Raw genomic sequence first — 26,388 nt, forward strand, 5'->3', positions numbered from 1 at the left:
GTAAATTATTTTATTTGAATGCTTTTCTTGTTTTTGTGAAAATGTTGCCTGCTGAATGCTAGGCTTAATGCTATGCTAGGCTATCAATACTCTTACACAAATGCTTGTGTAGCTTTGGTTGAAAAGCATATTTAGAAAATCTGAGATGACAGTGTTGTTAACCTGTTGATCCTACCCCCTACTTTTTCGAACATTCTGTTAAAAATCGCGCAACATTTCAGCGCCCTGCTACTCATGCCAGGAATATAGTATATGCATATGATTAGTATGTGTGGATAGAAAACACTCAGACATTTATAAAACTGGTTAAATCACAGCTGTGACTATAACAGAACGTGCGTTTCATTGAAAAGCGCAGGAAAATCTGATCACTGAAAAATATATCAATGCGCCACTTGAATGTATTGTTGAATAGAAACCACATTAAATGGAGCCGAGGTTGCAATACCTACAGCTTCCACACGATGTCAACAGTCTTGTCATTTGCCTAGGATTTGTTTCTTGGTCAAACGGACAAGAGACAGCCCATTTCTTCCGGTCTCCGACCGGATATTTTGGTTGAGATTTACCCGGACATTATTTCAAGACGTACAGCTATAGAATATACATCGCCTCGTGATCAATTTGATCAATTATTAACGTTTACTAATACCTAAAGTTGCATTACAAAAGTATTTCGAAGTGTTTTGTGAAAGTTTATCGTCAACTTTTTTAATTTTAAAAAATGACGTTGCGTTATAAAACGCTGTTTTTTTCCTTGATCACACAGTCTTCATAGATCGATATCTAGGCTATATATGGACCGATTTAATCGGAAAAAAGACCCAATAGTGATGTTTATGGGACATCTAGGAGTGCCAACAAAGAAGATTGTCAAAGGTAATGAATGTTTTATATTTTATTTGTGCGTTTTGTGTAGCGCCGACTATGCTAATTATTTTGTTTACGTCCCCTGCGGGTCCTTTGGGGTGTTGCATGCTATCAGATAATAGCTTCTCATGCTTTCGCCGAAAAGCATTTTAAAAATCTGACTTGTTGGCTGGATTCACGAGTGTAGCTTTAATTCAGTACCCTGCATGTGTGTTTTAATGAACGTTTGAGTTTTAACGAGTGCTATTAGCATTTAGCGTAGCGCATTTGCATTTCCAGATGTCTAGATGGGACGCCTGCGTGTCGGGGGGACGCAAGAGGTTAACAAAAGGCTAAGCTTGTGTTTGAATATATTTATTTCATTTGCAATTTTCATGAATAGGAAACGTTGCGTTATGGTAATGAGCTTGAGGCTATGATTACGCTCCCGGATACGGGATTGCTCCACGCTATAGGTTAAAGACAGGTTTAGTTGACAGGGACAGTGAGGAGTACCTATGTCTTTCCTATAAACTAGAGTTCCAGTGAGGATTTCCTATGCTGGACAAGCGTTAAATTAAACATGGAATCAAATCCAATTTTATTTGTCACATACACATGGTTAGCAGATGTTAATGCGAGTGTAGCGAAATGCTTGTGCTTCTAGTTCCGACAATGCAGTAATATCCAACGAGTTATCGAACCTAACAATTTCACAACAATTACCTTATACACACACACGTGTAAAGAAATTAGAGTATGTACATAAAAAAATATATGAATGAGAGATGGTATAGAGTACAGTATATACATATGAGATGAGTAATGTAGGGTATGTAAACATATAAAAGTGGCATTGTTTAAAGTGGCTAGTGAAACATTACATCAAGATGGCAAGGTGCAGTAGATGGTATAGAGTACAGTATATACATATGAGATGAGTAATGTAAACATTTGTAATGTAAACATATGAAGTGGCATTGTTTAAAGTGGCTTATATTTATTACATCAAGTTGTCCATTATTAAAAGTGGCTGGAGTTGAGTCAGTAGGTTGGCAGCAGCCACTCAATGTTAGTGATGGCTATTTAACAGTCTGATGGCCTTGAGATAGAAGCTGTTTTCCAGTCTCTCGGTCCCTGCTTTGATGCACCTGTACTGACCTCGCCTTCTGGATACAGGCATTGGCTCGGGTGGTGTTGTCCTTGATGATCTTTTTGGCTTTCCAGTGACATCGGGTGGTGTAGGTGTCCTGAAGGGAAGGTACTTTTCCCCCGGTGATGCTTTGTGCAGACCTCACTACCCTCTGGAGAGCCTTATGGTTATGGGCGGAGCAGTTGCCGTACCAGGCGGTGATACCCGGCAGGATGCTCTCGATTATGCATCTGTAAAAGTTTGAGTGCTTTTGGTGACAAGCCGAATTTCTTCAGCCTCCTGAGGTTGAAGAGGTGCTGCTGCACCTTCTTTACCACGCTGCCTGTGTGGTTGGACCATTTCAGTTTGTCCGTGATGTGTACCCTGAGGAAGTTATAACTTTCTACTCGCTCCACTACTGTCCCGTCAATGTGGATAGGGGGGTGCTCCCTCTGCTGTTTCCTGAAGTCCACGATCATCTCCTTTTTTTGTTGACATTGAGTGAGAGGTTATTTTCCTGACACCACACTCCGAGGGCCCTCACCTCCTCCCTGTAGGCCGTCTCGTCGTTGTTGGTAATCAAAGCCTACTATTGTAGTGTTGTCTGCAAACTTAATGATTGAGTTGGAGGCGTGCATGGCTACGCAGTCATATGGGTGAACAGGGAGTACAGGAGAGGGCTGAGAACACACCCTTGTGGGGCCCCAGTGTTGAGAACCAGCGGGGTGGAGTTATTACCTACCCTCACTACCGGCGGGTGGCCCGTCAGGAAGTCCAGGACCCAGTTGCACAGGGCGGGGTCGAGACCCAGGGTCTCGAGCTTGATGATGAGTTGAGGGTACTATGAGTTTGGAGGCTACATTCTCACATAGGTATTCCTCTTGTCCAGATGGGTTAGGGCAGTGTGGTTACGATTGCGTCATCTGTGGACCTATTGGGGTGGTAAGCAAATTGGAGTGGGTCTAGGGTGTCCGGTAGGGTGGAGGTGATATGGTCCTTGACTAGTCTCTCAAAGCACTTCATGATGACGGAAGTGAGTACTACGGGGCGGTAGTCGTTTAGCTCAGTTACCTTAGCTTTCTTGGGAACAGGAACAATGGTGGCCCTCTTGAAGCATGTGGGGACAGCAGACTGGGATAAGGCTTGATTGAATATGTTCGTAAACACACCAGCCAGCTGGTCTACGCATGCTCCGTCTGGGCCTGCAGCCCTGCGAGGGTTGACATGTTTAAATGTTATGCTCATGTCGGCTGCAGTGAAGGAGAGCCCGCAGGTTTTGGAAGCGGGCCGTGTCAGAGGCACTGTATTGTCCTCAAGGCGAGCAAAGAAGTTGTTTAGTATGTCTGGGAGCAAGACATCCTGGTCCGCGACGGGGCTGGTTTTCCTTTTATAGTCCGTGATTGACTGTAGACCCTGCCACATACATCTCATGTCTGACCCGTTGAATTGCGACTCTACTTTGTCTCTATACTGATGCGTAGCTTGTTTGATTGCCTTGCGGAGGGAATCGCTACACTGTTTGCATTTGGTCATGTTTCCGGTCAGCTTGCCCTGATTAAAAGCAGTGGTTGGTGCTTTCAGTTTTGTGCGAATGCTGCCATCAATCCACGGTTTGGTGTTTGGGAATGTTTTAAGACGCTATGGGTACGACGTCGCCAATGCACTTGCTAATAAACCCGCTCACCGAATCAGCGTATTCATCAATGTTGTTGTTCGCCGCAATGCGGAACATATCCCAGTCCACGTGATCGAAGATATCTTGAAGCGTGGAATCCGATTGGTCGGACCAGCGTTCAACAGACCTGAGCGTGGGAGCTTCCTGTTTTAGTTTCTGTCTATAAGCTGGAAGCAACAAAATGGAGTCGTGGTCAACTTTTCCGAAAGAAGGGCGGGGGAGGGCCTTATATGCGTTGCGGAAGTTAGAATAACAATGAGCTAGGGTTTTGCCAGCTCTGGTTGCGCAATCGGTATGCTGATAAAATTTAGGGAGCCTTTTCAGATTAGCCTCAGAAAATCCCCAGCTATAATAAATGCAGCCTCAGGATATGTGGTTTCCAGTTTACATAGACAAATGAAGTTCGTTCAGGGCCATCAATGTGTCTGCTTGGGGAGGGGGGGGGGAGATATATGCGGCTGTGATTATAATCGAAGAGAATTCTCTAGGTAGATAATGCGGTCTGCATTTGATTGTCAGATGAACAGAAGGACTTGAGTTCCTGTATGTTGTTATGATCACACCATGTCTCGTTAATCATGAGGCATACACCCCGCCCTTCTTCTTACCAGAAAGATGCTTGTTTCTGTCTGCGCGATGCGTGAAGAAACCAGCTGACTGTACCGACTCCGATAGAGTGTCTCGAGTGAGCCAGGTTTCTGTCAAACAAAGAACATTACAGTCTCTGATGTTTCTCTGGCGCGATGTGCCCGTCTACGGAGCCTGACCAGAAGACCGCTCCATCTGCCCCTTCTACGGCGCCGTTGTTTTGGGTCTCCGGCTGGGATCCGATCCATTGTCCTGGGTGGTTGGCAAAACAGAGGATCCACTTCGGGAAAGTCGTATTCCTGGTCGTAATGTTGGTGAGTCGATGTTGCGCTTATATCCAATAGTTCATTCCGACTATGTAATAAAACCTAAGATTATCTGGGGGTAACAATGTAAGAAATAACACGCACACAAAAGAACTGCACAGTTTCCTAGGAACGCAAAGCGAGGCAGCCATCTCTGTCGGCGCCGGAAGTGTGTGGACTTGAACTCTGCAAGAATCCTGGATCTAGCCGTTGGACAGTTTTTTTCTATAGATTTCAGAAATGCAGTGTAACTACATAAGATTTTGTGTCTCCTTATGTTACGGGGTGAAAACTGTTTACGGGGCATACAAATCCCCCAAAATGTATGCGATTGCAAAATCGAACCTTGGTAATTAAAACCTAAATCAATACTGTCCTTAACGAGGTTCTTCAAAAATGTTGCATAATACTTGTTGGATGCGAATTTGGGGTTGAGCTGTTTAATTACACTGATATTTTCACACATCTGAAAATCTCTTCCTGGACCAGATTAATGACAGTCAAGCGACAAACAGCTGTTGTGATGGCACATGCAATGCAACAGCTCAAGAGCTGGAAAAAAGGTGTTCGTGAGGAATGTCCAGACTATTGGAATCTCATTCATTACGCCGGTGAATACAGCTGTGCCTGGATCAACGTTGGATCTATTATCTCTAGTGAATTGATGTTAATCATCTGTCTGCTTGGTTTACAGCAGGGTCTCGTGAAATTTAACAAAGAAAGAAAGCATCAATGTAATGAGTTCATGTGTTTTTCATATGTTTCTGTATCTCAGATTGGACAGTCTACTGTGAGCAATTGTATAGGATAGACCATTGCGCAACACCCGACGCTATATTCTTATGAATTAACCTGAATATATTGACAAATTACGTAGCCTAGTGGGCTTCTTCACAATATGATCTGGTAATAAAATAACATGACACATCAATTTCTTTCCATGTTACACCTGCAATTTTAAACAATACGCACAATACGACACGCACTTGAATTTGGAGCTCAGAAGCACTGGAATAGGCAGACATTTCCTCAATTTGGCGCTTGAAAAGTTTACATACACTTAGGTTGGAGTCATTAAAACTTGTTTTTCAACCACTCCATAAATTTTTTGTTAACAAACTATAGTTTTGGCAAGTCAGTTAGGACATCTATTTGGTGCATGACAAGTAATTTTTCAAAAAAAATTACAGCCAGATTAATTCACTGTATCACAATTCCAGTGGGTCAGAAGTTTACATGCACTAAGTTGACTGTGCCTTTAAACAGCTTGGAAAATTCCAGAAAATTGTGTCATAGCTTTAGAAGCTTCTGATAGGCTAATTGACATCATTTGAGTCAATTGGAGGTGTACTTCAAGGCCAGTTCCTCTTTGCTTGACATCAAGGAGAAAATCAAAAGAAAATCAGCCAAGACCTCTGATTTATTTTTTGTAGACCTCCACAAGTCTGGTTCATCCTTGGGAGCAATTTCCAAATGCCTGAAGGTATCACATTCATCTGTACAAACAATAATACGCAAGTATAAACACCATGGAACCACGCAGCCAGCATACGCTCAGGAAGGAGACGCGTTCTGTCTCAGAGATGAACGTACTTTGGTGCGAAAAGTGCAAATCAATCCCAGAACAACAGCAAAGGACCCTGTGAAGATGCTGGAGAAAACAGGTACAAAAATATCTATATCCACAGTAAAACGAGTCCTATAACGACATAACCTGAAAGGCCGCTCAGCAAGGAAGAAGCCATTGCTCCAAAACCACCATAAAAAAGCCAGACTACGGTTTGCAAAGAAAGAGAAATTGACAAAGAAAGAGAAATTGAGAAATGTCCTCTGGTCTGATGAAACAAAAATAGAACTGTTTGGCCATAATAACCATCATTATGTTTGGAGGAAAAAGGGGGAGGCTTGCAAGCCGAAAAACACCATCCCAACCGTGAAGCACGGGGGCGGCAGCATCATATTGTGGGGGTGCTTTGCTGCAGGGGGGACTGGTTCACTTCACAAAATAGATGGCACCATGAGGAGGAAAATGATGTGGATATATTGAAGCAACATCTCAAGACATCAGTCGGGAAGTCAAAGCTTGGTCGCAAATGGGTCTTCCAAATGGACAATGACCCCAAGCATACTTCCAAAGTTGTGGCAAAATGGTTTAAAGACAACAAAGTCAAGGTAGTGGAGTGGCCATCACAAAGCCCTGAACTCAAGCCTATAGAAAATTTGTGGGCAGAACTGAAAAAGAGTGTGCGAGTAAGGAGGCCTTACAAACCTGACTCAGTTACTCCAGCTCTGTCAGGAGGAATTGGCCACAATTCACCCAACTTATTGTGGGAAGCTTGTGGAAGGCTACCCAAAACGTTTGACACAAGTTAAACAATTTATAGGCGATGCTACCAAATACTAATTGAGTGTATGTAAACTTCTGACCTACTGGGAATGTGATGAAAGAAATAAAAGCTGAAATTGTTCTCTCTACTATTATTCTGACATTTCACATTCTTAAAATAAAGTGGTGATCCTAACTGACCTAAGACAGCGGATTTTTACTATGATCAAATGTCAGGAGTTGTGAAAAACTGAGTTTAAATGTATTTGGCTAAGGTGTATGTAAACTTCCGTCAACTATAATTATTGTAGCCAAATAAGTTCTCCTACATAATTATCGAGTTGTGGCCACTTTTGCTTGTTCCCCGCAGCTTCAATTGAAGGGTGTTTTACTCTGTTGAGGTAAAACCATGTGCGGTTTTCAATACAAATCCTTCCATTACACATTGGTCGCTTTCTCATTATAAAAACAGCGATGGTGACATTAAAATAGTGAGATTAATGTAACAGCTATTCATGACTTTATTATGTGTGCCTGCCTCGGCCACATAGGCTACAGATATCACCATGAATGCATCCAATTCATTTAGGCAAGTGCATATTATTCCCACATTTCAGCATGTGATAATTTGAATATCAAATCATTGGCAATGCCTACAATTCATTATTCTTTTGACACTTCTTGCATGTTTTTTTAAAAAGGAGGTCCTATATTAGGTCCTTTAGGCCCATGAACAATTATTTACAGTGCATTCGGAAAGTATTCAGACCCCTTCACTTTTTCCAAATGTTATTCTAAAATGGCTTAGTTATTCCCCCCTCAATCTACACACAATAACCCATAGTGACAAAGCAAAACCAGGTTTAGAGCTTTTTGCAAATGTATTAAAAATAAGACATACATCAAATCAAATGTTATTTGTCACATGCGCCGAATACAACAGGTGTACCGTGAAATTCTTACTTACAAGTCCTTAACCAAAAATGCAGGTAAGAAAATAGAGTTAAGAAAATATTTTGTCCTTGCACCTCCATTGGTAACAAGGCCTGCCACCATTGAGTCATCAGCAAACTTGATGGTGTTGGAGTCGTGTTTGGCCACGCAGTTTGGGCAAACAGGGAGTACAAGAGGGGACTAAAAGCTCGCACCCCTGAGGGGCCCAGATGTTGAGGATCAGCGTGGCAGATGTGTTGTTGCCTACCCTTACCACCTGGGGGCAGCACGTCAGGAAGTCCAGGATCCAGTTGCTGAGGGAGGTGTTTCGTCCCAAGGTCCTTAGCTTAGTGTTGAACATTGAGATGTATTCAGAGCATTTACTCAGTACTTTGTTGAAGCACCTTTGGCAGTGATTACAGCCTTGAGTACGGTTGGGTACAAGCTTGGCACACCTGTTTTTGGAGAGTTTCTTCCATTCTTCTCTGCAGATCCTCTCAAGGTCTGTCAGGTTGGATGGGGAGTGTCGCTGCAGAGCTATTTACAGGTCTCTCCAGAAATGTTAGATCGGCTTCAAGTCCGGGCTCTGGCTGGGCCACTCAAGGACATTCAGAGACTTGTCCAGAAGCCCATCCTGCATTGTCTTGGCTGTGTGCTTAACCTGTTGCTCCTACCCTCTACTTTTTTGAACATTTTGTTAAAAATCGCGCAACATTTCAGCGCCCTGCTACTCATGCCAGGAATATAGTACGTTCATATGGTTAGAATGTGTGGATAGGAAACCCTCGGACGTTTTTAAAACTGGTTAAATCACGACTGTGGCTATAACATAACGTGCGTTACATCGGAAAGCGCAGGAAAACCTGATCACAGAAAATGGAAATAAATATCCTTGCGCCACTTCCAGCAATTGTTCACAGTGAGCCGAATTAGATAAGACCGAGCATTCAACTCCCACAGCATCCCCATGTTGTCTAGAGTCTTGTGAATTGAATCATCTTTGATTCTTGGTTGAACCGAAACAGGGGAACCACTTACCTCCAGTCTCCGCCCAGATCATTCTGGAAGAGCTCTCTCGTGAAATTTTTTCCAAGACGACAGCTAATGATTTTTATCGCTTATTAACGTTTACTAATACCTAAAGTAGCATTACAAACGTATTTCGAAGTGTTTTGTGAAAGTTTATCGTCTACTTTTTGAATTTAAAAAAAAAACGTTACGTTGTGAAATCGCTGTTTTTTTCGTTTATCACACAGTCTACATATAACGATATCTTGGCTTTATATGGCCCGATTTAATCGAAATAAAGACCCGATAGTGTTTATGGGACATCTAGGACTGCCAACAAAGAAGATGGTGAAAGGTAATGACTGTTTTCTATTTTATTGTGCGGTTTGTGTAACGCCGAAATGCTAATTATTTTGTTTACGTCCCCTGCTGTGCTTTTGTGTTGTAGTGTATTGGTGCATGCTATCAGATAATAGCTTCTCATGCTGTCGCCGAAAAGCATTTTAAAAATCTGACTTGTTGCCTGGATTCACAACGAGTGTAGCTTTAATTCGATACCCTGCATGTGTATTTTAATGAACTTTTGAGTTTTAACTAATACTATTAGCATTTAGCGTAGCACATTTGCATTTCCAGAGCTCTAGTTGGGACGCAAGCGTCCCGAGTAGAGGTAAGAGGTTAAGGTCGTTGTCCTGTTGGAAGGTGAACCTTGGCCCCAGTCTAAAGGTCCTGAGCACTCTGGAGCAGGTTTTCATCAAAGATCTCTCTGTACTTTGCTCCATTCATCTTTCCCTCGATCCTGACTAGTCTCCCAGTCCCTGCCGCGGAAAAACATACCCACAGCATGATGTTGCCACCACCATGCTTCACCCTAGGGATGGTCCCAGGAATCCTCCAGACGTGAATCTTAGCATTCAGGCCAAATAGTTAAATCTTAGTTTCATCAGACAAGAGATTCTTGTTTCTCATGGTCTGAGAGTCTATTAGGTGACTTTTGGCAAACTCCAAATGGGCTGTCATGTGCCTTTTACTGAGGAGTGTCTTCCATCTGACCACTCTACCATAAAGGCCTGATTGGTGGAGTGCTGCAGAGATGGTTGTCCATCTGGAAGGTTCTCCGTTCACAACAGGGGAACTCTGGAGCTCTGTCAGAGTGACCATCAGGTTCTTGGTCACCACCCTGACCAAGGCCCTTCTCCCTCAATTGCTCAGTTTGGCTAGGCAGCCAGCTCTAGGGAGAGTCTTGGTGGTTGGAAATTTCTTCCATTTAAGAATAGAGGTCACTGTGTTCTTGGGGACCTTCAGCGCTGCAGAAATGCTTTGGGACCCTTCCCCAGATCTGTGCCTCAACAGTCTTGTCTCGGAACTCTACTGACAATTCCTTCAACCTCATGGCTTGGTTTTTGCTCTGACATACACTGTCAACTGCGGGACCTTAAATAGACAGGTGTGTGCCATTCTAAATAATTTCCAATCAATTGAATTTACCACATGTGCATTCAAATGAAGTTATTGAAACATCGAGGATGATGAATGGAAACAGGATGCACCTGAGCTCAATTTCAAGTCTCATAGCAAAGGGTCTGAATACTTATGTAAATTAAGTATTTCTATTTTTTCTTCAGAAATGTTTTCTAAAAACCTGTTTCGCTTTGTCATTATGGGTTATTATGAGGAGACTCTCAGATAGCAAATGTTCAGTTTTTCCTGAAAGATTTTTTGTGCAGGAGAAAATCGGTCCGTTTGGTGCGTCACGTTTGGCTACCAAAAAACCCCGAAAATTCAGTTATCCAAACGCCAAACTTTTTTTCCAAATTAACTCCATAATATCGACTGAAACATGGCAAAAGTTGTTTAGAACCAATCCTCAAGGTGTTTTTCACATATCTCTTCAATGATGTATCGTTCCTGGAAGTATGCGTCTCCTTCTGTATCGCATGGTAAAATAATTGCCACTGGGAATTACGCACCAACTTAGACAAAGGACACCGGACGGCCCCCTGGCAAATGTAGTCTCTTATGGCCAATCTTCCAATGATATGCCTACAAATACGTCACAATGCTGCAGACATCTTGGACGAACGGCAGAGCGCATAAGCTCGTTCACAGCATATTCACAGCCATATAAGGAGACGATAGTAAAACAGAGCGTCAAAAATCCTGCTCATTTCCTGTTTGAAGTTTCATCTTGGTTTCGCCTGTAAGATCAGTTCTGGGGCACTCACAGATAATATCTTTGCAGTTTTGAAAACGTCAGAGTGTTTTCTTTCCAAAGCTGGCAATTATATGCATAGTCGAGCATCTTTTCGTGACAAAATATTGCGCTTAAAACGGGCACGTTTTTTTTATCCAATAATGACATAGCGCCCCCATAGGTTGAAGAGGTTAATTTAACTAGGCAAGTCAGTTAAGACTAAATTCTTATTTACAATGACGGCCTAACCCGGACGACGCTGGGCCAATTGTGCGCCGCCCTATGGGACTCCCAATCACAGCTGGATGTGATGCAGCTTGGATTCGAACCAGGGACTGCAGTGACACCTCTTGCACTGAGATGCAGTGCCTTAAACTGCTGTGCCACTCACACATTATACCATGGTATTACATTGAGGTTCTTTAAATTACAATTAAGTGCTTGAAATAGTCCCTGAAAGTCTTTGATTTTGAATTGTAAGTACTCTGCTTAAAAGATGTACAGTCCTAGGCCTACGTAGGTGGAGTTATGGGCCAATTTGAATATATTCCTATTAGTACACATGTGAAACTCCTTAAAAATAGTTATTTTTATTTTTATGTTGATCCTAATGTCATACATTGGCTCCATTATTTATAGAAAGATCTACTTACAGGGTAAGCATGGAGTAGCCCGGGGGCCATGATGTACGGGTTGGGCAGCAGAGGAGGCACTCCAGGCGGAAGGTTTGGAGGTGCTTTCCCTGTAAAGAGACCAGCAGAAACAAAAGACAAAACATATGAAATAATAGGATGGAAATTATAGTATTAGAAAAAACAAACACATAAAACACACTTCAAATTTACAACACGCTTATATCCCACATCTAAACCGGAGACCCCGGTCTGCGTCCCAAATGGCACCCTATTCCTTACACAGTGCCTTCAGAAAGTACTCACACCCCTCGACTTTTTCCAAATTTTGTTGAGTTACAGCCTGTATTTAAAATGGATTAAATTGAGATTTGTCGTCACTTGTCTACATATAATACCAATGTCAATATGTTTTAAAACAAAAAGATGAAATGCCTTCAGTCAATTAGCATTCAACCCCTTTGTTTTGGCAAGCACAAATAAGTTCAGGAGTAAAAATGTGCTTAACAAGTCACATAAGTTCCATGGACTTACTGTGTGTACTAGTGTTCTGCAGACTGCCCTATCACATCTAGACAAGAGGAATAGCTACGTAAGAATGCTGTTCATTGACTATAGCTCAGCCTTCAACACCATAGTACACTACAAGCTCATCAATAAGCTCGGGGCCCTGGGTCAGAACCCCACCCTGTGCAACTGGGTCCTGGACTTTGACAGGCAGCCCCCCAGGTGGTGAAGGTCGGAAACAACACCTCCACTTCACTGATCCTCAACACAGTGGCGCCACAAGGGTGCATGCTAAGCCCACTGCTGTACTCCCTGTTCACCCATGACGCGTGGCCACACTCGCAGTGGAGAAGGTGGAAAGCTTCAAGTACACAAATGGTCCAGCCACACAGTCAGTATGGTGAAGAAGGCGCAACAGCACCTCTTCAACCTCAGGAGGCTGAAGAACTTTGGCTTGGCCCCTAAGACCCTCACAAACTTTTACAGATGCACAATTGAGAGCATCCTGTTGGGCTGTATCACCGCCAGGGTCCCTGCTCATCTGCGTGAATGTGCCTTAGGCATGCTGCAAGAAGGCATGAGGACTGCAGATGTGGCCAGGGCAATAAATTGCAATGTCCGTACTGTGAGACGCCTAAGACAAGACGGACAGCTGATCGTCCTCGCAGTGGCAGACCACGTGTAACAACACCTTCACAGGATCAGTACATCCAAAAATCACACCTGCGGGACAGGTACAGGATTGCAACAAAAACTGCCCGAGTTACACCAGGAAAGCACAATCCCTCCATCAGCGCTCAGACTGTCCGCAATAGGCTGAGAGAGGCTGGACTGAGGGCTTGTTCTGTTGTAAGGCAGGTCCTCACCAGACATCACCGGCAACAACGTCGCCTATGGGCACAAACCCACCATCGCTGGACCAGACAGGACTTGCAAAAAGGGTTCTTCACTGACGAGTCGCGGTTGTCTCACCAGGAGTGATGGTCAAATTCACGTTTATCGTCGAAGGAATGAGCGTTACACTGAGGCCTGTTCTCTGGAGTGGGATCGATTTGGAGGTGGAGGGTCCGTCATGGTCTGGGGCAGTATGTCACAGCTTGCTGTGCGTTACAGGGAAGACATCCTCCTTCCTCATGTGGTACCCTTCCTGCAGGCTCATCCTGAGATGACCCTCCAGCATGACAATGCCACCAGCCATACTGCTTGTTCTGTGAGTGATTTCCTGCAAGACAGGAATGTCAGTGTTCTGCCACGGCCAGCAAAGAGCCCGGATCTCAATCCCATTGAACACGTCTGGGACCTGCTGGATCGGAGGGTGAGGGCTAGGGCCATTCCCCCCAGAAATGTCCGGAAACTTACAGGTGCCTTGGTGGATTAGTGAGGTAACATCACACAGCAAGACCTGGCAAATCTGGTGCAGTCCACGAGGAGGAGATGCACTGCAGTACTTAATGCAGCTGGTGGCCACACCAGATACTGACTGTTACTTTTGATTTTGACCCTCCCTTTGTTCAGGGACACATTATTCAATTTCTGTGGAACTTGTTCAATTTATGTCTCAGTTATTGAGCGTTATGTTCATACAAATATTTACACATGTTAACCTCTTCCTCCTACCCTCTACTTTTTCGAACATTCTGTTAAAAATCGCGCAACATTTCAGCGCCCTGCTACTCATGCCAGGAATATAGTATATGCATGTGATTAGTATTTGTGGATAGAAAACACTCAGACGTTTCTAAAACTGGTTAAATCACGACTGTGGCTATAACATAACGTGCGTTTCATTCGAAAGCGCAGGAAAACCTGATCACTGAAAATGGAAAAATATATTGCTGCGCGGCTTGAACCCATTGATAAAGGTGAACCACAATTAATGAGGCTGAGGTTGCAGTACCTACAGCTTCCACACGGTGTCTAGAGTCTTGTCATTTGCCTACAAGTTGTTTCTTGGTCAAACACATGCAAGGCAGCGCATTTCTTCAGGTCTAGGACCGGATATTTTGGTTGAGCCGGACATTTTTCCAGACGGACAGCTATAGAATATACTTCGTCTTGTGATTAATTTGATCGCTTATTAACGTTTACTAATACCTAAAGTTGCATTACAAAAGTATTTCGAAGTGTTTTGTGAAAGTTTATCGTCGACTTTTTGAATTTTAAAAAATGACGTTACGTTATGAAACGCTGTTTTTTTTCGTTTATCACACAGTCTACATAGAACGATATCTAGGCTTTATATGGACCGATTTAATCGAAAAAAAGACCCAATAGTGATTATGGGACATCAAGGAGTGCCAACAAAGAAGATGGTCAAAGGTAATGAATGTTTTCTATTTTATTGTGCGGTTTGTGTAGCGCCGAATATGCTAATTATTTTGTTTACGTCCCCTGCGGGTCTTTTGTGGTGTTACATGCTATCAGATAATAGCTTCATGCTTTCGCCGAAAAGCATTTTAAAAATCTGACTTGTTGCCTGGATTCACAACGAGTGTAGCTTTAATTCAATACCCTGCATGTGTATTTTAATGAACGTTTGAGTTTTAACTAATACTATTAGCATTTAGCGTAGCGCATTTGCATTTCCAGAGCTCTGGATGGGACGCAAGCATCTCAGTAGGAGCAAGAGGTTAAGTTTGCTGAAAATAAACAGTTGACAGTGAGAGGACGTTTTTCCCCCGCTGAGTTTATATACCGTATTTTAGTCAATGCCACTCTGACATTGCTCATTTCTTAATTCCATTCTTTTACTTTCAGATTTGTGTATTGTTATGATTTTAAAAAAATACTAATACACCGATGGAGCAAGGAACACAAGCATTTCGCTACGCCTGCAATAACATCTACTAAATGTGTGTATGTGAACAATATAATTTGATTTCATGAACAATCTTTTATGACTACATCTCTGTAAAGTCCTTCAGTTGAGCAGTGAATTTCAAACAGATTCAACCACAAAGACGAACTAAGAAGGTTTTTCAATGACTCGCAAAGGACACCTATTGGTAGATGGGTAAAAAATAAAAATAAAGCTGACATTGAATATCCCCTTTGAGCATGGTGAAGTTATTAATTACACTTTGGATTGTGTATCAATACAACCAGTCACTACAAAGATACATGCATACTTCCTAACTCAGTTGCCGGAGAGGAACTAAACCGCTCAGGGATTTCAGCATGAGGCCAATAGTGACTTTAATGGCTTTGACAGAAACTGATCCAACACTGTCACAATACTAACCTAATTGACAGAGTGAAACAGAAGCCTGTACAGAATGAAAAAATATTCCAAAACATGCGTCCTGTTTGCAACAATGCAACAATGCAACTCAAAAAATGTGTTTGGGGCAAATCCAGCACAACACATTACTGAGTACCACCATCCATTTCCAAGTATGGTGGTGGCTGCGTCACGTTATGGGTACGCTTGTAATCTTAAGGACTGGGGAGTTTTTCAGCTAAAAAGAAATACATGGAATGGACCTAACCACAGGCAAAATCCTAGAGGAAAACCTGGTTCAGTCGGTTTTCCACCAGCCACTGAATTTGTCTTTCAGCAAGACAATGACCTAAAACACAATGCCAAATCTACACGAGTTGCTTACCAAGAAGTCAGTGAATGTTCCTGAGCTGCCTAGTTACAGTTTAGACTAAAATCTATGGCAAGACCTGAACATGGTTGTCTAGCAATGATCAACAACCAAGTTGACAGAGCATGAAGAATTTCGAAAATAATAAATGGCCAAATGTTGCACAATCCATGTGTGGAAAGCTCTTAAAGACCCAGAAAGACTCACAGCTGTAATCACTGCCAAAGGTTTTTCAACAAAGTATTCACTCAGGGGTGTGAACTGTATTTCATTTTCAATACACTTGCAAAAATGTCTAAAAAAACTGTCATTGTGGTGTATTGTGTGTTGATGGGTGAGATCCCCATTTTATTTAACCCAATTTGAATTTAGGCTGTAACAACAAAATCAGGAATAAGTCAAGGGGTGTGAATACTTTCTTTTTAGGCTCCGGTCAAAAGTAGTGCACTATATAGAGAATAGGATGCCATTTAGGACACACTCCCCTTAACCAAAAACCCATGTCTAACCTGAGGAGACTGCAGAGCTGCGTGAGGAGGCGGAGGAAGCGATAGCCTGGGCTTGGGCTGGAGTGGACATGGCTGCAGAAGCTATGGCTGGAGGTCCCATGTTGGCTGCTGTGTGGAGGCCCATAGCTACTAGGCTGCTGACGGGGCCCAGGCCCGAGGGGACCGACTGAGAAACTGTGTTCACTGAAGAGGGCTGAGGGGCCCCCATGGAGACCTGCTGAGCTGCTGCAGTCACCGACAAGGAAGAGGGGACCGAAGAAGAGGACCCCGCTGAGACAGAGGGGAAGGAGGAGTGCAAGCTGGAGTTGTCTATGCTCTGGAGCTGTAAGGATGGATGAAGAGGGGATAGATTGAGAGAAGAGATTATCATGATAAACAGGATTAAATCCCCACTAGGTTAAAGGATGCATCAATTACTACTTAATCTATCACAGGAAATTCTCTTCTCGCTCACACACTCACCATTAGACTGGCGTTGGATATGCAGACTTGTGACAGAGCAAGACTGTTCTGTTGTGTAGAAAGGGAACTGAGAGAGAACAATCAACCATCAATTTAGTTGAATAACCATTATCCACTTGCACTACTAAAATCCAAACTTCAAATGTCACTCAAAATCATGATCCTGCAGCATTCTTTGAAACATTCTTCAACCTGTTCAGCTCATGTCCTCGCGCGAATTGACCTACAGATTGTGCACAGGTCAATCACCGTGCAATGTCTACGTAAGATTTCTGAGATTCCAAGACAAATAACACATAGTACTCTCGAGGGAAGGGCCAACTGAACATTGAAAATGCACAGATCCGAATACTCGGTGGAGATTCAGAAGAGAAGCGCCTTCATGAACATAAAGAAATGCTTGTTCTTTGCATTCCACGGCTGAAGCCGCTGCCTTCCTAGGAGAGAATAACCTTACCAGAAAAGATACCGGGCCAAGGTAGTACTACCAGGCCGTGCCCTATTTATTGAAACAATCATGAATCACAAAATGTACCTACTTTCGTTGTATTACGAAGGCGTTGTAAGTATAGAATATCTTAATTATTCAGCTCTCAATTTTTTTGACCTCATGGCTGTGTGACCTTATATAGACAGGTGTGTGTAAACTTTTGATTGGTACTATGTATGCACACACACACACACATAATTAATTTCAATTAACAAGTGTGCCTTGTTAAAAGTTAATTTGTGGAATTTCTTTCCTTCTTAACGCGTTTGAGACAATCAGTTGTGTTGTGACGAGGTAGGGGTGGTATACAAAAGATAGCCCTATTTGGTAAAAGACCAATCTATATTATGGCAAGAACAGCTCAAATAAGCAAAGAGAAACAACATTCCATCATTACTTTAAGAAAGTCAATGCGGAAAAATTCAAGAACTTTGACAGTTTTCAAGTGCAGTCACAAAAACCATCAAGCGCTATAATGAAACTGTCTCTCATGAGGACCGCCACAGGAAAGGAAGACCCAGAGAAGTTCATTAGAGTTAACTGCACCTCAGATTGCAGCCCAAATAAATCCTTCACAAAGTTAAAGTAAAAAACACATCTCAACATCAACTGTTCAGAGGAGACTGCATGAATCAGGCATTCATGGTCAAATTGCTGCAAAGAAACCACTACTAGAGAACACCAATAATAAGAAGTGACTTGCTTGGGCCAGGAAGCACGAGCAATGGACATTAGACTGGTGGAAATCTGTCCTTTTGTCTGATGAGTCAAAATTTTAAATGTCTGGTTCCAACCGCCATGTCTTTGTGAGATGCAGAGTAGGTGAACGGATGATCTCCTCAAGTGTGGTTCCCACCATGAAGCACGGAGAAAGAGGTGTGATGGGGTGGTGGTGCTTTGCTGGTGACACGGTCTGTGATTTATTTAGAATTCATGGCACACTTAACCAGCATGGCTATCACAACATTCTGCAGCGATATGCCAACCCATGTGGTTTGCGCTTAGTGAGACTATCATTAGTTTTTCTACAGGACAATGACACCTCCAGGCTGTGTAAGGGCTATTTGACCAAGAAGGAGAGTGATGGAGTGCTGCATCAGATGACCTGGCCTCCACAATCACCCAACCTCAAACCAGTTGAGATGGTTTGGGATGAGTCGGACCGCAGAGTGAAGGAAAAGCAGCCAACAAGTGCTCAGCATATGTGGGAAATCCTTCAAGACTGTTGGAAAAGCATTCCAGGTGAAGCTGGTTGAGAGAATGCCAAGAGAGTGAAAATCTGTCATCAAGGCAAAGGGTGGCTACTTTGATGAATCTCAAATATATTTTGATTTGTTTATGTGTATATAAACTCAGCAAAAAAATAAATATCCTCTCACTGTCAACTGCGTTTATTTTCAGCTAACTTAACAGTTCCACATACACAGTGACTAACATAAATGGAATAATGTGTCCCTGAACAAAGGGGGGGTCAAAATCAAAAGTAACAGTCTGTATCTGGTGTGGCCACCAGCTGCATTAATTACTGCAGTGCATCTCCTCCTCATGGACTGCACCAGATTTGCCCGATCTTGCTGTGAGATGTTACCTCACTCTTCCACCAAGGCACCTGCAAGTTCAAGGACATTTCTGGAGGGGGATTGGCCTTAGCCCTCATCCTCCGATCCAACAGGTCCCAGACGTGCTCAATGGAATTGAGATCCGGGCTCTTCGCTGGCCATGGCATAACACTGACATTCCTGTCTTGCAGGAAATCAGCCATACTGCTCGATCTGTGTGTGGTGGCATTGTCATGCTGGAGGGTCATGTCAGGATGAGCGTGCAGGAAGGGTACCACATGAGGGAGAAGGATGTCTTCCCTGTAATGCTCAGCGTTGAGATTGCCTGCAATGACAACAAGCTCAGTCTGATGATGCTGTGACATACTGCCCCAGACCATGACAGACCCTCCACCTCCAAATCGATCCCACTCCAGAGTACAGGCCTCGGTGTAACGCTAAATCCTTCGACAATAAACACGAATCCGACCATCACCCCTGGTGAGACAAAACCGTGACTCAACAGCGAAGAGACTTTTTGCCAGTCCTGTCTGGTCCAACAAGCCCTCAGTCCAGCTTCTCTCAGCCTATTGCGGACAGTCTGAGCACTGATAGGGGGATTGTGCGTTCCTGGTGTAATTCGGGCAGTTGTTGCTGCCATCCTATACCTGTCCCGCAGGTGTGATGTTCGGATGTACCGATCCTGTGCAGGTGTTGTTACACGTGGTCTGCCACTGCGAGGACGATCAGCTGTCCGTCCTGTCTCCCTGTAGCGCTGTCTTAGGCGTCTCACATTACGGACATTGCAATTTATTGCCCTGCCCATATCTGCAGTCCTCATGCTTCCTTGCAGCATGCCTAAGGCACATTCACGCAGTTGAGCATGGACCCTGGGCATCTTTCTTTTGGTGTTCAAAGTCAGTCGAAAGGCCTCTTTAGTGTCCTAAGTTTTCATAACTGTAACCTTAATTGCCTACCGTGTGTAAGCTGTTAGTGTCTTAACAACCGTTCCACAGGTGCATGTTCATGAATTGTTTATGGTTCATTGAACAAGCATGGGAAACAGTGTTTAAACCCTTTACAATGAAGATCTGTTTAGTTATTTGGATTTTTACAAATTCTTTGAAAGACAGGGTCCTGAAAAAGGGACGTTTCTGTTTTTGCTGAGTTTATATATACACACACATATATACATCTCGGTGAACTATTTAATTGCTGAGGCAGTCAGAGGCTCCATGCCGAGGGTGTGACGCAATTGCCGAGCCTCTAGAGACATGCAGTGGCCAAATCGAGCTTTTAATGCATTCAATATTATCATTCCAGTCTTAATGTTCTCCTTTTCAGAGTGGACACATTGTTTGCAGTGTGCACAACCTGTGCTAAAATTGATTAACACGTTTTGGTTTATTTCATTCCATTTACGAGTTTTGTCAATTTAGTAATTTTCTTTTGTTTGGAGCTCTCCTGTCAATGTTGAGTAAGGACGCATATGCATAGAAGTAGGCCTATAGGCTACCTGGCCTGCGCACAAATGTAGGTATACAAAATGTGCCCATTTGGGGATCTGATAGTATTTCTGATTGACTTAACACACCACCACTAAATGACCTGTGGAACTTTTCAAAGTAATGTTTTCTTCACCTCAAACAGCAAACCGGAAGGGTTTGAGGGGAGGGTAATGGTGGACCGAAGACTGAAAGTCTAGACAGACGTGGTGGCTTGCATACAATTGGGTCAGCCTTAATGCCCACCATGAAGCCTTTAGACAGCACAGCTAGCGGTCTTATTCCTATTCCGCAACAACTATTGGTTCCGATGACTGTTAGGAACTGGAGAGGGAAGGCCATAATCGACACAGGGGCATTTTACACCCTGATGCAAGAGGCCCTGTGGCAGAACATGGCATTACCTCATGAGGAGCTACAAACATGGGAGGAGGGACCATTGACCTTGCCTAATGGAGAACCTACCACTCCCTTGGCCTGGAATAGTATAATAATAAAACTGCATGGTGAGACTACATTTACATTTACATTTAAGTCATTTAGCAGACGCTCTTATCCAGAGCGACTTACAAATTGGTGCATTCACCTTATGACCTCCAGTGGAACAGTAGTGCATCTAAATCTTTTCAGGGGGAGGGGGGGTGAGAGGGATTACTTTATCCTATCCTAGGTATTCCTTAAAGAGGTGGGGTTTCAGGTGTCTCCGGAAGGTGGTGATTGACTTAACCTTCCTGTGGCAATTCTTGCAGATTCAAGCCTTGCATTTGCTGTAGTCCTTGGCCTAGACTTCCTGTTCTTCAGTGGACTGACCATCTCTATGTCTGAACCCTCCTATCGGCTACACTCTGACTATTCCCAGCCTCATCCATTTCCACCTGGTAATGCACTGATTTCAGGTTGGAGCCTGCTACATTATGCAGAGTCCGGACAAGGTCAAGTCAGAGACAGAGAAAATATAAAGAGACAAAGACAAAAACATTTTCCACCAGTGAAGTCTGAGAACCCAACTATCACCCTGATTACCGCCGTACCCCCCCCTTCTATCCGAGAGCAAAAACAAACCTGATGCGGATTTCTACATCAAACAAGCAGTGGAACAGGCATGTCTGTCGGATGATGAAAGGTGGCAGATCTCCCAGATGTTGGACGTGAACAGTGAGGTCTGTACTCTTACACTCGGCCGTATAACAGTCTTCAAACACAAAATCTATACCCGGCATGAGGTCCCCATTAAGCAGCGTCCCTACAGGCTGTCCCCCGCCAAACTGGCAATTCTCAATGAACAGCTCAAAAGCATGTTGGAGAATGGAATTGTGGAACCTTCTTTTTCTGGATGGGCTTCTCCGGTTGTCCTGATTCCTAAGAAAGATGGTGGATATCGATTCTGTGTGGACTACAGGAAGCCGAATGCCATAACAGAAAGCGATGCCTACCCTCTACCAAACATAAATGACATACTGGAATCGCTGGCAGGAGCATCCATCTTTAGTAATCTGGATCTGAACAGTGGCTATTGGCAGGTGTCAATGGATCCCGCTAGTCAGGACAAGACTGCTTTTGTCACCCCTGCTGGCTTGTACTCCTTCAAAGTCATGCCTTTTGGTTTGAAGAATGCTCCAGCAACCTTCCAACGGTTGATGGAGACTGTCCTGGGAGATTTGAGGGGTAGAAATGGTCTTGTGTATCTGGATGACATCATAATCTACTCCTCCTCTGTCGCGGATCATCTGCAAGACATTCAGTCCGTCTTCGACAGACTAAAGGCTGCAGGTTTGACCTTGAACTTGAAGAAGTGTCGTTTCTGTCTGCCAGAACTCAAGTTCCTTGGTCAGGTGGTTAATGCTGAAGGTATCCATGCAGATCCAGCCAAAGTTGCAGCCGTGCAGGAATTCCCACATCCCTCAAGGCTGTTCAGCGGTTTCTGGATGGTACCACAGGTTTGTGCCTGATTTTTCAAAGGTAGCCAAACCCCTCAACCACCTTAAGAAGAAAGGTGTGAAATTCCAATGGACCCCTGCATGCCAAGGTGCATTTGAAGCACTCAAAAACAGTCTAATTACTCCTCCAGTGCTTGGACATCCAAACCTGAATGCTCATTTCATTGTGTACACGGATGCAAGTCAAACAGGACTTGGAGCAGTCTTGGCTCAACAAACAGGACTTGGAACAGAAGAAGTTCTTGCCTATGCAAGTCGCACCATTAATTCAGCCGAGAGGAATTATTCAACGACTGAAAGGGAGTGCCTCACTGTGGTCTGGGCTTTGGAGAAATGGAGCTACTACTTGGAGGCAAAGATCTTCACCGTTGTCACAGACCATGCTGCTCTGCAGTGGGTTCTGGCATCAGGCAAGACCAACAGCCGTCTTATTCGCTGGTCTATCAGACTGCAGAAGTTTGACTTCATCATTGAGTATCGCAAAGGAAAACTGAACGTTGTACCAGATGCCCTTTCTCGGATTACAGAGACTGCCAATGTTTGTCCTCCCTTGTGCAGTACTTATACTACCGCTAAATGTCTGGATGATTCCTTTCCTCTGGATGATGAGAGTGTATGGAGAGCACAGCAGAAGGATGCTGCCATCATGGCGATCCACAAGAGTCTGTCGGAAGAAGACTCCAAGAGTCGCTTCAATGATAAGTATAGCATAATTCAGGATAAAGTGTATCGAAAAACTCCAAGAGGAGATGGAATACACAGCACCCATTATCGCGTCTTCATTCCCTCTACATTGTGTGACCAGATAATCCAAGTTTATCATGCCAATCCCATGAGTGGCCATCTTGGAGTTTTTAAAACTTATCGAAGACTACAAGAGGTGGTTTACTGACCAGGCATGTGGGTTGATACCCGGAAGTTTGTACAGCAGTGTGAAGTCTGCCAGAAATACAAACCAGACATTGGCAGACCTGCCCGGGAAAATGCAGCAGACCGTGGTGAACCATCCAAATGAAATGTTGGGAATTGACCTCATGGGACCTTTTCCTCCCAGCCGGGGGACACGGAATGAATTTTTATTGGTGGTAGTGGATTACTACACACACTGGGTGGAGTTGTTTCCGCTCCGCAAAGCCACTGCATCAGCCATTGCTCTAATTCTGCGAAGGGAGGTTTTTACCAGATTCGGAATTCCCGACCAAATCCTCTCTGACCGAGGTCCGCAGTTCATATCAACCCTAGATTCACAGTTAGATTCAGTCTCTCACAGTTGAAGTGTACCTATGATAAAAATTACAGACCTCTACATGCTTTGTAAGTAGGAAAACATGCAAAATCGGCAGTGTGTCAAATACTTGTTCTCCCCAATGTATGTATTGAGAGCATCCGAAATCTAGATAACCAGAAAAAAATAAACCTGATCCAACTATTCTCTTACCGCTCCAGCTGGCTTTCGCAGACTCTGCCATTACTCTCCTGAAGTTGCCGGTAAAAGGCTACACGAGGAGTCGGCAACCCTTCCCATGTGGAAGAGTAGACAACAACACATCTGCCATGCTGATCCTCAACACGGGAAACACTCAGGGGTGCGTGCTCAGTCCCCTCCTGTACTCCCTAGCCAAGCACGACTCCAACACCATCATTAAATTTGCAGACGACACAACAGTGGTAGGCCTGATCACCGACAACGATGAGACAGCCTATAGGGAGGAGGTCAGAGACATGGTCAGAGAACTGGTGCCAAGACAACAACCTCTCCCTCAACGTGATCAAGGCAAAGGAGAAGATCGTGGACTACAGGAAAAGGAGGGCCGAGCACGCCCCCATTCCCATCGACAGGGCTGTAGTGGAGCTGGTTGAGAGCTTCAAGTTCATTGGTGTCCACACCACCAACAAACTATCATGGTCCAAACACACCAAGACAGTTGTGAAGAGGTCACGACAACGCCCATTCCCCCTCAGGAGACTGAAAATATTTGGCATGGGTCCTCAGATCCTCAAAAAGTTCTACAGCTTTACCATCGAGAGCATGGCTGGTTGCATTACCTGACTGGTTGCATTACCGCCTGGTATGGGAACTGCCTGGCCTCCGACTGCAAGGCGCTACAGAGGGTAGTGCATACGGCCCAATACATCACTGGGGCCAAGCTTCCTGCCATCCAGGACCTCTATACCAGACTTGGCGCAAGTGGCACTGGAGCGCCAAGTCTAGGTCTAAAAAGTCTAGGTCCCGTTTATTATCTATGCATAGTCACTTTAGTCACCCTACCTACATGTACATATTACCTCAATTACCTTGACAAACCTGTACCCCCGCACATTGACGCAGTACCGGTACCCCCTGTATATAGCCACGTTATTTTATTGTTGCTCTCTAATTTTTTTTACTTCAATTTATTTATATAGTAAATATTTTTCTGAACTCGTTTTTCTTAAAACTGCATTGTTGCTTAAGGACTAGTGAGTAAGCATTTCACGGTAAGATCTACAAATGTTGTACTCGGGACATGTGACAAATAAAATTTGATTTGGTGGCACCTTTTGGTCTACCACCTACTGGTTTAATGCTGTCCAGGCAGTGCAGGCTGCAATATCTTTCTCTACAATCCATGCCAAGAGAAATTCTTGAGTGAAAAGTGAGTGCAGTATTTAATTCACTTTTTAAAACTAGAAAATATATATTATACTTTAAAAGGAAATTATGTATTTCATTCCACCTGAGGGGGCCTTCATAGACCTACAAATGCCAGGCCCTCCTTTCGATTTATAAATTGCTTGACTGACTGATGTTTCTTTTGTTGTCATTTGCACTCATTGTGTGGATGGCTTGGTACAGCTGAGAATCTGCTCCCATATCTGTCCGTATACCTCAGCTGGTGCTGGCCCTCGGGACTCAAACCTCTCATTGGGGTTGGGTGTATGAGGATGGTGCACCCTTTTGGGTCCCTGGGACCAAGCACTTCCTTCTAAAAAATGTATAAATGTACATGACCCATCTAAAGATATGACTGTGTGAAGTAATCTGATATTGTAAGCCATGAAATGTATATTAAATATTTCTGAAAAATGAAAGCTGAAAAAACGGAATATATATTGATATAAAAATGACACTCAAGCCCTTTGTTCAAACCATCCAGGGTACCCCCTCCTTACTTGCTGTGCTGAGACATGGTATTCGGGGGCAGGTCTTCATTGTGCCCCAGAGCGCTGAGTGACGATTGCTTTGATGTGGTCAACAAAGAGGCGGGCCCTGAGCCACTGTCCGTCAGTGTAGCCATGGAGACTGACACGGGTGCGGCCGAATCAGAGGCTGACTTCACAGACACTGCAGATCCTGCTGCAGGTGGGCAGACTGAACAGAGACAAGATGGAGGGAGAGATGGATTCTGGAATTAGTGCCAACCCAGATCGACAAAAGCTCTACAATACACATACTGTCTGATTGGGGAGATTGTCCATAGATTGCCATTCCAAGCTGTTTCCTCTTTAAGGGTTACTTTGAATGAATAGCCATAAAATACTAACCGAGGACCACAAAATAACAGGCCATGGTTCCAGAGTACTTAACCTACATCCAGGAAATGCATGGTAGCGGAGTACCACTTCACACAGTTGCCAGGACAGCCATAACTCCCATATATTCAGCCTTCCTTCACTGCAAACCCACACAACTACCAAAATGACTCACCTTCTACAGATTGCGTATGTACTGAACTGAATCCATTCTGAAAAAACAAGTTCAAGTGGGCTTGTTAGGGTACAGTAACAGGGGAGACATTTCCATAGCAACAGTCCATTCAGTAACAGAGGGAGCTGTTCAAAGAAAAGTGAACAGAGCAATTTATTTTGTATTTATCTAGGAATAAACACAATATGAGTGGAGGAATGATACATGAACGGCGCAATGAATGAATGGAGGTTCACCTCAATGTCTTTCTGCGGGGAGGAGACGGTGGGGTAGCGTCGGGCCTGAGGAGCCCTCTGGTCATACATGTCCATCTGACTGGTGTTGGACAGGGAGGGAGTTGCCTCACTGGAGGAAAAGCAGGGTGATTATATAAAGCCAAAGGCTACTTTGAAAAAGGAGGAGTCCAGTCTCAAAACTCAAGTGGAGCCAAGTGGCAGGAGATGCTTCACATGGGTCTGTTTGTGGTGTTATAGTTGTACAAGACCCCATCTTACACAAATTGTGCTGTGTCTGGTATGAC

The 26,388-nt window shown here is 43.9% G+C and overlaps 1 protein-coding gene across 1 annotated transcript in view; it reads right to left on the minus strand.

The window, feature by feature from the left end:
- Window positions 1-26,388, minus strand: part of ubap2l (ubiquitin associated protein 2-like) — a 96,090-nt gene that overhangs the window by 12,246 nt on the left and 57,456 nt on the right. The window contains 6 exon segments of the mRNA XM_065017657.1: window positions 11,664-11,752; window positions 16,249-16,570; window positions 16,711-16,777; window positions 25,334-25,532; window positions 25,869-25,905; window positions 26,105-26,213. Of these exon segments, the coding sequence (XP_064873729.1) occupies window positions 11,664-11,752; window positions 16,249-16,570; window positions 16,711-16,777; window positions 25,334-25,532; window positions 25,869-25,905; window positions 26,105-26,213 (823 nt within the window).

Source organism: Oncorhynchus nerka, linkage group LG4, assembly GCF_034236695.1.
Source record: "Oncorhynchus nerka isolate Pitt River linkage group LG4, Oner_Uvic_2.0, whole genome shotgun sequence".
Lineage (NCBI taxonomy): Eukaryota > Metazoa > Chordata > Actinopteri > Salmoniformes > Salmonidae > Oncorhynchus > Oncorhynchus nerka.